The following is a 15,165-nucleotide window of genomic DNA, read 5'->3' as shown; positions in this document are numbered from 1 at the left end:
CTCTTACCTACAAATAAGGTTCACGGAGTCGCAAGTTGTTAGATAAACTTAGGTTATCTAGGCTTTGTTTGATTACCATTTTCTCTCTCTTGTTTTCAATTACACGTTTCATTATAAAATTAGATTACATGCAAACTCACATTTTCCATCAAATCATTGTCCCAAAATGCTTCTTTTCTTACAGTTCCTACACTATTTTGCTTATCCATTCAATTTGAAAAAAATTATAAATTATTTATAATTGATTGAACTTTATTTTCGATCACATATTTTAATAAATCTATAAGTATTATTCACTTATTAACTACTATTTCTATTTATTTATAAATTCTTCCAAAATGGAGATTTAAGGCTTTGGTTTGAGCTCTTTTTTGGTGAAAAATGAATTTTAGAGAGGTGATTTTTTTTTTGCTCATCATTATGCTGTAAGTCATGTATTAGTCCAAATTCCAATATTTTGACTGAGTTTTGAGATTTTGTGACACAGTTAAGTAATTTTTTTTGTACACACGTAATTGAATGAATGATCACGCTGATTTGATTGTGTCATAATGTACTAAGCCTCTATTTGGCCCCCATTAAATCAAAATTCATTTTTTTCTCACTTTTTATCAACCACACATTTTTCAATAAAATAATATTACAAATAAACCTACAAATATTTCCTTTATTTTTAACCACACCTTCTTTAAAAAATTACTATTCATTTCATTATAATTCAAAATAATGGAATCCAAACGAGGGTTAAAAATGACTTCTATGTTCAAGGTCGAGTCAATGCCTTTATTTTCACCTTTGGACGAGACCTCCCATTGTCCTTTAATTCATGTATTATGTGATAAGTATGCTTCTAAACTTAATTATTTATTGCTAAATTGAGCAGATATCTACATAATTTAGTGTAAATATGTTAAATACAAAAAATGCATGGTCTTAGATGCAGTTGGCTTGAAGAAAGATGATTTGGAGTTTAATTGTAGTTGATTCGTATCATTATTAGAATTGCACGTATTAATTAGAAGAATTAAGAGAGCAATTGAAAGAAATTCTCAGATTTTGGAAGCTAATCCAATATTTGGAAAGTTTGTGGACTAAATTATAAAATTCCCAAGCTTGTCGTGAATCAATTATAGATAATTGTGGGATGAAGATGATCAAAGTCTAAGTATTAGAAGATGAAAGATCGATGATTAAAAAAAAAAATGACTATTGAGTTGAACCAAAGGAGGAAGTTCGGAACAAACATGAACAAGATGTACAAGTTGTTCCTTGCTATCACAACGATGATCTCTTGCACTTGCAAGGTTGAGTAAATCTCCAACTGCAAGTCCTAACGTTATACTATGCGATCACAATGATTTTTACACATTCATACATGGTTTATATATGAATTGCTTGGGTTAATGAATAAGAATGAGATTCAACAATTCAAGATTTGTTTGTCTTTTTTCCACACTTTAATTTTGGGTAATGTTGTATCAATTTAATTTGTGTGTTTGTAAAAATATGATGCTTGACTAATTGTATAATTTTAGGATAATGTTGAATCCTATGTTTTAATGGTTTGATAATAATTTTTAAATTTTAACATTAAATACGTATATGGTTTTAAATGATTATTAGAAGTTTAATGCATTTACAATTAATCAATCACCAACGAACCATCTAGTGATTTTTACTGGAACTCTAGAGAAATAATTAGAATTATAGTATGTAGTAACGATTAATGTAAAGTTTGATATATACTATAAGGGATAGAGCTATATTGATATTCTTTGTATTATTCTTTTTTTTTTTTAAATGTTATTGTAATATAATGCATCTCTACATATTTTCATTCTCCATAAAGATATAGTACGATCATATGTAAGAATATATTAAATCCTAATTGAGAGAGATTGTTATACGAATTAAGAATATTGCGAATAATTGTTGTCAAAGTCTTGGTTTGATATTAAGATGGTCAAATCTAGGAGGATTCTAAGTCCTAGTCAAGGCAGAGGGAAGCCCACAAGGGAAATTATTTTTATAAGGCATTTTTATTTTTGGTGAAATATTCTTTTTTTCCCAACCAACGAAACATTTTTTTTTTTTCAATGCATCAGTCTACTATAAATTTTCTTTTGTCCCCCTGTCTTCGCCCCTAGTCCTGGTGCTGGCCGTTAATTGAGTTTCATATTTACTTCCCAATTAAATAATTAAATTAATAATATGTTTTATTTATTTATTTATTTATTTATATAATCCTACCATCAAATCATGCAATTCGATTAAAGTTGGATTTAATTGAAACTAGATCAAATACTTAGTTAACGCGACATCAATACATAAATTTTCATCCACTTTATTATTAGTTTATGATAATGTCCACTTGCTAGAGTTCAATATTAGGGTTGGACTTGTCTTTGTTGGATGGTGCTTCAATAATAGCCGAGACATTTTATGCTTTGGATGGGTTTAAGCAGCCCTAAAATAAATACTGATGGACTCGTTGGCGTGCAATGGACCTTTTTTAGCTCGTGAAATCCTTGTAAGTAAGTAATATGGCTCTTTCAAACTGATATCTAGCCGTTTTGAGCAATAATTATTTTACCATGTAACAATAACACGATCTTTATTTCTTATCTAAACGTTATAAATGCATGCTTAACTAATTTATTTTGAATCCTAAAACTTGAACTTTTCTTGAAAAAAGATATACTTTTGACATTAATTCAGTAAATAAATACATGATATTCAATAAGATTTGATAGTAAAATTTTAACTTGTTGATCTTAATTTCTTGGTGAAATATTATAAATGCAAGCTTGTCTAGATTATTTTGAATCCTAAAATCTGAACTTTTCCACTTGCAAAAGATATAAATTTTGACATTAATTATATAAGAAGCATTAAGTACACAATATTCAATAACACTTGATATTACAATTTAACACTATCTTTATTAGTGAATTGTAATAAATGCATTCAATAAGACTTGACAATATATTTAATGAAATCTAACTTCTTTTTTTCTTTAATACTATTTAATACTATCTTTACTTTCTATAAAAATGTTATAAATGCACGCTTATCTTGATTATTTTGAATCCCAAAACGTTTAAAATTTTGGCGCATATGACTCACAAATACTATCGATTAATTATTTTGATATTTCTTAAAATTCGTAATTTATACTCACTTAAATTTTAATTTAACCACCTACGAAACTTGAATTGGTTTTGTAGACAACTCACTCATAAAGTAATCTCTGAATTAATCACCTAACGTCATTTAAGAACTAAGGATCTATTTACAGCTGCAACTTAGTAGTAAGTGATTATGATGCAATTAAAATCATCATAATGCACACCACACAATAAAAATTGGAATCCTAAGCCTCAGGGTGGTAAAAAGACTAATGCATATTAGTCCTCATAATTTTGTTAAATTATTATGTAGTCCTCACAAAAAACATTTAACCGAGAATTTTGACAAATATTGCTATTTGTACAGAATAGTGTACAGTCACCTCTTAGGAGGGGAATCCATTGTGAATAAAAAAATTGTAAGACCCTCTACTGGGAAGGGGCTGTGCACCACGTAACAACTTTCAATTTTGACAATTTCTTCTTTGAAGACACGTAAATGGTTACTCTAACAATAGTTTGGGGACCCAAATTGAAATATTTAAAATCACTAACCACTATACTAACCATGCCACCAAGCACAGGAGCAATTCTTACGTGTCACAATTTTTATCCCACACGTGGCACGAAGGTCCCACAATTTTCCCAAAAGGGGCCCCACTTCTTCGCACCCCGGCAGTGTATTCTCTCTTCGTGTCAACTCTGTGCTATTTATTTCCATTATTTCCATTTCAAAATACACACACACGCACACACAGTGTCCTCATTAATGTCCGCCTGTACTTTATCTCTCTAAAACAGCATGAATATGTACAGTATATACATACATATACAGTTGTCTCTCTCTATGTCGTTGTATTATTTGCATGTGTAGTCCTGCTACTGCTCTGTTTTTCTGTCTCTAGAATGTGTATGTAAGAAGCTCATGATGACAAGGATTTCTCGTTGTTGTAGATGTTTAAAGATGAGCTGAAGAAAAGATGGAGATGGATTACGAGGTGGCGTTGTAATGTACTATTTTGCGAGAATTTAAATTCCTTTCTAGTTTTCATTTCTCAATAGAGAAAAGGTTTTGTTTTTTGTATGTTGCCTTCGAATTTCTTAAGAAAGAGAAAATGGAGAGAGCTCGCCATAGGAGGTCCAGGAGTATTACAAACATTGAATTTGAAGGTATTCCCCCCACCCCCCCCACAAATTTTTGTTTACGCATTTGTTTTGAAAAGAAATGAGAATCCAAATCACGAAAGGTTTTTTGAGTTTTTTTCAGTCGTTATCCGTCAATCGTTAATTTCTTACTTTTTTTTTTTTTTTTTTCCCTGAAGAGAAATTTTGCGAAATCTCATCAAAGCTATTCTAAATTTTTTTTATCGAGTTCGTTTCAAGTTTTTTGAACTACTGGGATAGTGATCAAGAAAACAAAAATGAAAAATTTGAAATTGTATTTTAAAATTTTAAAATCCAGTAAGAGGTTTTTGATTAAATTTGAGATTTCCAAGATTTTAAAAAGCAAAAAATAAAAATAAAATTCCCTTTTTAATATTACCCGCGAATTTTATTTTCTTTGACTTCTCCCATCAACCACTTTCTGGCTCTCTCGGCGTGTGTCAAAAAAGAGAGTTGTTGCAGAACAGACGCCGATCATTTTTTATTTTTTCTGTTTTCATAATCCGCTTTTAATAAATTCCTTTTTTTTTTTCCTGAACATATGGTATTATTATATAAAATTAATTTCTTTATGATTAAGCCCAAAAAAAAAAAAAAAAAAAAAAATTCTTTGTCGAGTCCGAGTCCATTTCCTTCCCTCGCGAAGCTTAATGAGATTTAGTTGATTATCCTGCTTTGCTAAAGTAAGTTTTGTTGACTTTCCTGTAGTGGCATCGGCATTATGGTGTTCCTTTATCCAATTCTCTACTTATGAGCTATAATTGCTGGTCTAGTCCTTTAACAGGAGTTGTACTAATTTTATTTAGAATTCCTAAAAAAATTTTCCAATTTTCTCACTGTACTGTTTACTTTATTTTTAGAATTTCGTTCTGCTGTTTTTGCTAATTTGTTTTGGATGGATTCGTTAAATTGTTATCTGGTTTGATTACATATGCATATAAGTTTGTGCTAGCAACCATGTGTTCATTCATTGCACAGTTGGGTTGGTGACATTATTTAAATTTCTATTCAGGAATTCAACAGATTGAGAGACACATTCAGAAACAGGAAGCTATTTCAAAATCGTCATATGATTCTAGTTCTTATATCGATGGAATCACAAAAAAGGATATGGTATGTGGATGTCTATTTTTTCTTATATGAATTTTTCACCTTCCTGGATTTCTAATTATCATTGATGATGTAAATGAGGTGCTAAGGTATTTTATGGCACTTTTGCTTTGCCTGTAGACACAAAGATTTGGATAATTTTGACTTGGTCTTGCAGTTCATGCTCGAATTGGGGCATAGCTTTCCGAGAAAAGCCACTGGAACTCTGATGGAGTTACTGGCAGAAGAAAAGTCAAAAGAAGTTGAAGCCAATAGAAGATCACCAACTGATACTCCTAGATTGATTAGTCTTGATGGGCTGCCAAGTCCACGACATGTTCATAGACAACGATCAAGGTCATCGGATAGCTATCGACAGAAAAATGCATCAATGAGTGTTCAGGGGAGTGCTCAACTTTCAGATGACTATTCGAGTAGGAGAAGCTCAATGAAGAAGCTAGAGTTCAAAGACGTATATGAAGATCTGGAAGCTTCACACGTCAGCAATCAACATTACTCGTCAATACTGAGTTCAAGACCAAGGCTTACAAAATCTGAGGTGGCACTCATTCAGCAGGGATTCAAGGATGCAAAATGTCTTTCAACGGATGCAGAGCTTCAGGGTTTAAAACAGTTCGATGACACGCTAGAGATGGTTGACTCAAATACAGATTTAGTGCTGAAATATCTACAGAAACCAGATTCTTTTTGTGCAAAGCATTTGCATGCTTTGCAAGTCCGTCCTCCCAGCTCACTGAGCAGTCATATAGCAGTTTTGAAGCCATCAAATTCTGCTAATTATGAAGGAAATGTCAAAGCTTGGGAATCGGAGAGACATAATTCGTGTAAACATGGCTTCGCCTATGATGAGAAACGTGAAGATGGTCTTTTACTCCACTCAGATAGTCACCGTAGAGCTCACACTTCTCGCAAGTCAGAGATTCATTCAGAAGATGATGATGAGAAAATCACTCTTCCCACTAGAATTGTTGTTCTCAAGCCAAACGTAAGTAAGAAGCACAATGCAGGTTCATCTCCTTCATTGCCTGATTTTTCACATGGTTTTCTGTCCAATGTCAGAAAGCTCAAGGAATATCCAATTGTTGGAGGTGCTGAAACACTATCATTGAGAGAAAAAGATTCCTCTCATGACATGGGATTCTTGAAGCCCATGTCAAGAAAAGCTAGAATAATAGCCAGGGAAATTACAAACCATATAAGACACGGTTGTGATGGAAGGATCGATCTAAGGTCTTCTAGAGTCGGAGGATATGCGGGGGATGAGATTCCGTGTGATGCTTATGAAAGTGATTCAAGCTGTGAGTTAGATGTATTTAAAGTGTCGTCTAGAAATTCCTTCTGTCGTAATAACTGGTCTGAATATATTTCTTCTGATTTACTCAAGTCATCATTCATCAGTAGGGAGTCAAAGAAGAGACTATCTGAGAGGTGGAAGACAACTCACAAATATCAACACGTGGAAATGGTTGCTAAGGCTAGCACACTGGGTGAAATGCTTGCAATTCCTGATAGAGGACCAAAACTTGAAAATGTGAATGCTAAGGTAGATCTTGATAGAGAATGCGATCGACTTGCTAGAAAAAACGGAACTGCTATGTGGGATGGGCCTTCTGGTATCAGCAGTAGAGATGGATGGAAGGACGAGCTTATGAGATCTTCATCTAGCTCAAAATCCCTTCCTCCACCATCAGGTAGTGGCAGTATTCACAAAAGAAGTGCACATTGTGATGCTATTGCTGAAGGCGAATATCTCATGCACCGGAATGCAGTGAGTCACAGTACAAGTAAGACTGTGAAGGGAAATCTGTATCTGAAAGAAGATTTTACACTCAATGATTTAAAATCCAGGAACATGAAACCTCTTTCATATCACCATGCATTTACTGGGGAGACAGACTCTTCTCTGGAAGCCGGGTTTGAGATTCAAATGGAGACAAACCTTGAGAAAGATCCATCTGAACAAAAGCCCATGTCTCAAATGGCAAAAGCGGATGGCAAATGTACTGTCTGTACAAGTCCTGAGTTATCTTCAAAATCTTCAGAGTTGTCCCTGAAGCAGTCATCTTCAGAGTTAGAAAATGTCAACGCTATTGCTCACAACGAAGGAGTTCCCAGTTGCCAGGTTTGGATTTTCATTTCTTCAAACAAATTTTATCAGTAAGCATGAATGCAGTGATTGCAAAAACCTAGCAAGCCCACTGCTTTTAAATGTCTTATTTTTCCCTTGCCACATAACCTAACATTGTTGGACAAGTTTTTTATTCTTTATTTATTTATTTTTCTGAATTAACCACATTCAATTGAGGAAAGGCGCTTTTTATTTATTATTACAAACTTTTAGTTATATACAAACATGCCTAGTTGTGTTAGTTGCTTTTATGTTTCCCAGCTGTGGTGTTACGAACATAATCCGTTGTTCGTATTAGATGATCGTTGCTTTCAACTTAAGTTCTGTACATGTTTTGGTTTTTAGTGTCAGTAGTTGGTTAAGTTGGGGAAGATTCCAATCTTGCCAGCAATTCAAGATTCTTCCCTTATTTGGAACCAACATCAAGCGGATGCACCTGTCAACAGTTTCTGCTGGTCTATGCTCTTAGAATCTCTGGAGGAGAGCTATTGTAAAGTATTAAGTTGTTTCCACGCATGGTAATAATTTATCCTACTACTTTAGGTTTAGTGGTTTCAGCGAGGGGAATTATGTTAGAATGTTATATTTGGCAGTCTCTAGAAACCACTTCTTCATTATTGGCAATTCCTTTTCTTTAAATAGTTTCATCTGTCACAAAATATAAAATAACACCACTACTATCAAAAATTATAGGCTCATTGAGGAAAAATTTGACAAAATGATGGTGGATTACTTTTTTCAATCTTGTAGAAATGAGGAGACACTAGCCTTTTTTACATCACATTTGCATATGCAATGACATATACAAGATTATCTCGATACATGGACTTAGTGAAACAAGATGCTGCTACGAAGTAATGGTTTGAAATTGAAGAGTGACATATGCTGACTCTTATTACCTTATGCAAACTATTGGCAGTTGCTCTTCATCCCTAGTAAACTACTTCAGAAAGAAATTCATTTTAGTTTGTGGAAGAGGGTGTGGGGGGTAAGGGAAAGATGCTGCTGTGTATAATATGTGAAGGCTTAAGAGTTCAGAAGATATGAGCTCAAGTACTTTTTGGCTTCATTCTTTCTTCAAATAGTTGCCATGATTTTGTCAGGGTTTAATGCATGGAAGCAAGCATCTAAATGTGAAAACATGAAATTCAGGAATAAATGTTGATTCATTTGAGTATTAGAAAATAGGCTTCCAAAAACTTGTTGATTTACACACAGCGTCGAGAATTTGGACTTGCTAATCTCATAGACATCGATAATTTGGACCGACTATTAGAATATTCAACTTTTTATACAATAGACCCTCTTTTATGTAGACCCTAGTGATAAGGAATGTTTTTCAAAAAGGAAAATGCTGTGTGATGACCAAGAAAATAAAATGTGATGATAATCAAGAAAATATCCCACTGATGTTGGCAAGTTGTACTAGAATTACTACAGAATCGCAAGTTTCATCCGGAAAAGAAGAAATTGGATTTGCCATTGTCATGGTCGGTCGCCAGTGCTGATTATGGCTCATTGAATTGATTTGCTGTAACTTTCCATTTCTTGTATAGCAGTATTCTATAAAATGAAGAAAATACACAGGTCTAGTTTCACCAAAACTATCTAAGTCTTCATGGTATCAGAGCTGTAAAACTCACAAGCTCAAACACTAGCTTTCCCAAAACAGTAGCCCTTTTTGCTCTCATATCTCAGCCGAAAGGGAAGAGCCCAAAATTACCACCCAAGCGTTCCACTAATTTGCAAGTCTAGTGTCCATCAGTCTAGGATCCAACGACTAGTTGACGGGCCTTTCAGAGATCCTTCATCTTGCTCATAGCCTTGGAGTGATCCATTGTCTCAAAAGGGATGGTGCAAAACCAATGGCAGCAATTGGAAGAGACTATAATTCCAGCCTATACTCTTTGGGTAATCAATGAAGGATTACTCAACTCATGGCTTCTTGGTATGACAAAAGAAGCAGCCCAACCGTCCATAGATGAAGATGCAACAACCTACATTCTCTGGAGTTTGTTGGAAGAACAATTAATTCTAATAACCATTGAGGAAGAGGGGCTGCTCTGAAGAGACATTCTCATGACTACTAAGAAAGGTTCACGTTCCTTAGATGAGTACATAGGAGAGTTTGAGTTGATATGTGACAATCTTGCTGCCATTAAAGAGCCTGTCTATGATCTTGACAAGGTATTCCACTTTGCTCGTGGCCTAGACCAAAATATTAGTATTTTGTCTAACCATGATGACAAAATGCCATTTCATTTTTTCAATCTGTTTGTCCTCACCCTCCAAGGACACAAACAAACTGTTGCTGCTCTGAAAGAGGAAGAAAAATTTTACATTGTGCAATGCCCTAGCCTTCTTCAGCCAACAAGGTCGTGGACGTGGTGGTAGAGGAGTTCGAGGCGGTTTCAACTCCAAGCGAGAAAAAGGCTTCACTCCAGCAGGTCTCTATAACACTCAAAGTAGCTCTGATAACAATCCAAGATCGACTTCTAGTAATCCCAAAAAATGAAGGAAAAGAAACTAAACAGAACCAATATCTGAAAAGAGTGGTGAAGTGCCTGCTAGATATGGAAGAATGAATAGTCTTGCTCTTGACTGCTAGTACAGGTATGACTATTCACAACAGGAGTTGTGAACTATTCCTCCCAGGTTTTGCAGTATTTCCATTTTACTAGATGAATGGGTTTGAACAGCAAATAATGTTGCCTCTTTAACATTAACCTCAGGTGACTACATTGATATGCAATCTGGTTTAAGCATTAAATTCAGTTGTAAAGAAAATACAAATTCCTAGCAGCTGGTGTCTCATGGCATACTCGACATTCCAAATAAGTCCATTTTGTTGATGTCGTAGCCTCTAACGCCGTAGTTGTTGCTACTCAAAAAATTCCAGCTACAGTTCAAGTTTTCAAGATGCTTCAGCTAGTGTTTTCCAAATGAAACTTTGGGGTATCTAATGATGACATCGTCAATATTGCCATTACTTCAAACGACACATTTCTGCTGTCATTAAAAATGTTGAGGCCATCTCATCTCGTGCTCGCCCTCAACGAAATCGACGTCCTCCCAGTTATCTTCGAGTGCCATCTTGCTCATGTTGAAATTATTAAGGAGTCCTAGGCCCTTCGTTCTGCCCCTGTATCAAGGAAAAATGATAAAGACTTGCTTTTGAACTTATATGATAGAATTTGCCCAAAGGTTGTGCGTGGTGGACCTTAGAATTATCCCTAAGGGCCATGTATTTCCATTTTCTGAGGTGCACTGGATTGGTTCTTGGAAAAAATGATTTAATAAACCCTGTATAACCTATTCACATTAGTGAAGCGGATGAATGCATAAAGGAAGTGCACATTTATGAGACCTTAATCGGGATGCATAGGGGAATCAACCTACGAGAAGAGCATGGTACCCGCACCCCTCTGTAATCGAGGATTCCATTTTGGTACAAACCCTAAAACCCACCTCTTTCTTTTTATAGAAATGAGTTTGATCTTTTTTCGACAGGCGGAGCACTAGTATCGATAAAAATTCTAACCAGATTGCGATCAAAGCCTACCAGATTTTCCATGTTTTTTGGAGGGCCTCGAGCTAGACTAACTACAGCTAAATACATGCCGCACTTGTTCTAGTATCACGAAGTTCAAGTGATACCGAAAGATGAAACAATATGAAACATGACATTCATATAACATATTCTTATGAGCAAAACTAACATTTCTTGGTAAGATATTTTGGCAGAAGCAATATTATTAGCCGTCATTCCTTTAAATTTTCTGAAATATGTACTTCATTTCCGCATTTTCTAAAAAATTGAAGTTCTCAATAAGCTTACATTGAGTATCTCATAGTTTAATATGTAATAATCACATACTATATGTAACACATTGTTGGATATGTTATTACATTAAAAATTTGCGGATTTCATTGGTAACTTAGGAGGATGAAATAAACAAACTTAATCTCTACGGATTGGCCACTTTGGTAACTAATTTTATGCCTAATTAGCCATATTTGGCTTGATGTTGGTGTTATTTTGACTCTTTTTTCAAGGTTTATTTTATTTTATTTTATTCCCCACCCCTCCCCCTCTAGCGAACGAAATGGCTACAAGAATCTTACTTGTACGAGTGGATAAAATTTATCAATCATTGGGGAGGCATTGTTTCTTGCCCTGCCAATGATGCTGTTTGACGTGGTCTTTGCATAGTGGGGACCTTACCGTTGGTTGCCATTTGACATGGACTCTTTACTTCTGCAATTTTATATACCTTTTTCAATTCAAATTATATATATGTTTTATTAAAACCTGTAACGCTACCTATTTTTTGCAACTGATCTAGATTTGAGCCAAAATTAGCTAAGAAAAACTTGAGCTAGATTTATAAATACCAAACTACTAGGAGGAAATAGGAGCTCTAAAACAACTTTAAGGGTTAGATAAACATTATCTAAGTTTAACAACCCGCAGATATAGTCGGTCATATAACAAACTTTGTTTGTGGATACTAACAATAAGAGAACACATGCCAAATAACAGTACTCTCTACATTATGTACACTTGAATTACACTAATAATATCACTCGATATCACTGGCCATGTGAAATGGTTTAATATCATTTAAAACTTCTCAATCACGTGTTCAACAAATATCGCAAGCTCATTCACATTGTACTTGAAATGTAAAGATATCATCTGCTTTAAAGTGAGGAATAAACATTTGAGTAAAAAAATATGAATATTCAATGTAGATTTCAAGAGAATTACTAAGGTGATTGAAATGATTTCAAGCAATTACTATTGTTAGTGAATAGATTCTAAGTTAATGTAGATTGTGTACCTCAACTAAGCAAAATTTATTACTTTGTTTCGTTTCATTTTAATTTCATGACCTGGGGTTCCATCCCAAGATGTTAACCTATTAAAGGTAGCCAATTTTTCTCATAAATCCATGACCATCTTCATGTCTAACTAATGAAGGACTCTCCTCACAATTTCTCTTGAATGAATTATTACAAGATCTTGACCCCTCCTCAAGTGATAATCTATCCGTCATTCTCTATGCTCCCTCAATGCCCAATTGTTCCACTGGGGCAGGAGCAAACACCTTTCATGGGAATGAATTTCTTGAGAGCCAATCTAAGACTTTTATGAGCCAAAGATATTAAGACTTGAGGTTTCATTTTAAAAAGTTAACCTTGTTGAAAGGAGTAACCTATGACCTTATAAGTTGGTCTATGTTTTCATTTTTATTCGATGTGGGATTATATCTTTTAACATGCCCCCGCAAGATGGTGGCTTGTTTGAGCAGATCAATCTTGAAATTCGTATGCTCATTTTTTGAGTCATAATCGGATCAAATCATTTGTTAGAGTTTAATGAGCTCTAATACCATGTTATGACTTGAAGTTTCATCTTAAAAGGTCAACTTTGTTGAGAGGAGTAATCCAAAACCTTATAAGTTGGTCTATATTTTCATCTTTATTGGATGTGGGATTATATCCCTTAATAGCCCACACCTCCTTTCATATCTTCCACACACATTGCTAAGTATGGAGTTGATACCATTTAATTGAACTTAAGTGCTCCATACCTGAAGGTTAACACATTAGGAGTAGCCTTCCATCATAAACCCAAAACCATTTCCATGTCTAACTGACGTGGGACTTTTGTCCGCCTGTTCTCTACATTAACGAGTAAATAAAAATCTATAAAATATCCAAAAATTTGTGTCCGTGGTAACATACTACATTAGCATTCAATATTGGGTTCTATTTATAAGCACTTTAGTCTTTGTTATACCCTCAAGAATTAAGGTGATATTGCAGGAGTGTCTATTTATGTCTTTGCACCCTTTGCCCGTGCTCTTCATGTGAGAGTAGGTCGAAAGAGGGCGGTTATTATATTTTCAAACTTTAGAGATGTGTAGTTATAATGGATGGACATTCCATTGGAAGGGGTTGTCAATTGTTTTGACATGAGTAGGTATGGTAAAGTTCAGGTACGGCTTGGGCATTGTTTGGAAATAAAGAAAACGAAAAATGCTGGACAGAGATATCCTACATTTTTAGGACATTATAATGTATAATGTACTTTTGGGAAACACATGTTACACGGTTGAAAGATATCTTGGGTGACCTAAAGAGGTTCCAATTCACGTGGTTGATGCAATTCTTATAGAACATGTTAGAAGGGAGAGAGGCTAAAATTAATGTGGTTGGATTCTTTAGAAAGGCTTAGGAATTGTATTTTCCGTTTCTTCACTTGAACTTGTAAAATATTTACCTGCAGAAAATGCAATTCAATTTTATATGGTTTAAATTTTAACTCGTTTAATGCTGTATATATATATATTTTTTCTTTCTATATATTTGTCCATATTCAAGTCTAAATTGTGCATGCACACATATGTATACCTAAAACTGCCATGTCCTATACTTTTGTTTCTTTTTCTTTTGACTATTGTTGTATGACTTGTTCGTATACCACTTCCATGTCACCATGTCTGTCTATGTGCATCATGGTTTCTAAGATTTCTGCTTGTGATTGGCATGATAAAAAAAGTGTTGATTATGTTACTGATATGAAAGATGCTGAAAGCAAATTTATATACCACAAGATGCATAATAGAAAATTTTCAAATTGAAGCATTTTAACAATTTTTACCATGGCTGATTGCTGCTGTATTTATTACTGCATTTCGATCTCTGACTGAATCTTATTACATCTGTGAGAGGACATTAAGTGCATTATAATGTAATTTTTCAATTCTTTTTGGCTGTCAACTTCTGTAAATTTATTCAGAAGGCAGCAACCAGATTTTCAGCAAGGTTCAATGGTTATCATTAACATTTATAATATGCTGAGGAAAGCTATTCATAATTTCTTTGAAATGCTAAATAACTCACACCAGATTTTACGATAATGCAACATGTGAATTTTTTTTATGCATATTATGCAAATGTATTGTCAGAGAAACATAAAACAAAAATAATCTCTTACTCAAATGGTGTTTGTTATGGTTTTTTCCTTATAAGTAGGTGCTATTGGATTTTAGGGGTTAGAACAACTCAATTGAGATTATTAATCACTATTTGTTGCATAATTACATTTTAATTGCCCTTACGTGTTACGCCAGTTAAATTTCTGGTATTGGCCACACCAGAAAGTTAATTCATAATTAATGTTTGTAAGAGCTGTTACACATGTACGTTTCTATCATGGCGTACATTATTGTCAACTATATCCGGTGATTGTATGATCCATAATTGATAGTAGAGGTGGATTTCTTTTATTATTTTTGATGTGGACTGCTACTTTGTTAAATGATGCAAAGATTTATCCATGTTAAAAGAATTCATTTCAGCTTTTCATGATGTTCCAGGAACCACACAAGGGACCACCCCATCAAGGTTCAGATACTGGTTCTTCAGAAAACTCGCTTCAGGCTGATCCTAGTCCAGATTCTGTCCTTGAGGTTCCTCTCACAGCAGATGTATCATCTGTTTCTGAATGCTTTGAGAGTGTCAATGCTGAACTTCATGGTGCGAAGCTACTTACTCTTTACCATTAGATTTTTATTTTATTTTATTTTATTTTTTTTGGGGTTGGGGGGGGGGGGGGGGGGGGAA

At 34.4% G+C, this 15,165-nt stretch overlaps 1 protein-coding gene across 2 annotated transcripts in view; it reads left to right on the top strand.

The window, feature by feature from the left end:
• Positions 1-3,905: 3,905 nt before the first annotated feature.
• Positions 3,906-15,165, top strand: part of LOC111388942 — a 12,877-nt gene continuing 1,617 nt past the window's right edge. The window contains exons 1-4 of one of the 2 annotated variants that reach the window (XM_023013773.1): positions 3,906-4,298; positions 5,305-5,405; positions 5,560-7,524; positions 14,919-15,078. In XM_023013773.1, the coding sequence (XP_022869541.1) occupies positions 4,244-4,298; positions 5,305-5,405; positions 5,560-7,524; positions 14,919-15,078 (2,281 nt within the window). In that variant the 5' untranslated portion in view covers positions 3,906-4,243. Of the gene's footprint in view, positions 4,299-4,887; positions 4,976-5,304; positions 5,406-5,559; positions 7,525-14,918; positions 15,079-15,165 lie in introns of those variants that run through there. The other variant, XM_023013774.1, reaches the window with a different exon arrangement.

This window comes from Olea europaea, unplaced genomic scaffold (assembly GCF_002742605.1).
Source record: "Olea europaea var. sylvestris unplaced genomic scaffold, O_europaea_v1 scaffold537, whole genome shotgun sequence".
NCBI lineage: Eukaryota > Viridiplantae > Streptophyta > Magnoliopsida > Lamiales > Oleaceae > Olea > Olea europaea.
Note: the sequence above shows the minus strand (reverse complement) of the source record. Positions and strands in the feature narration are given on the sequence as shown.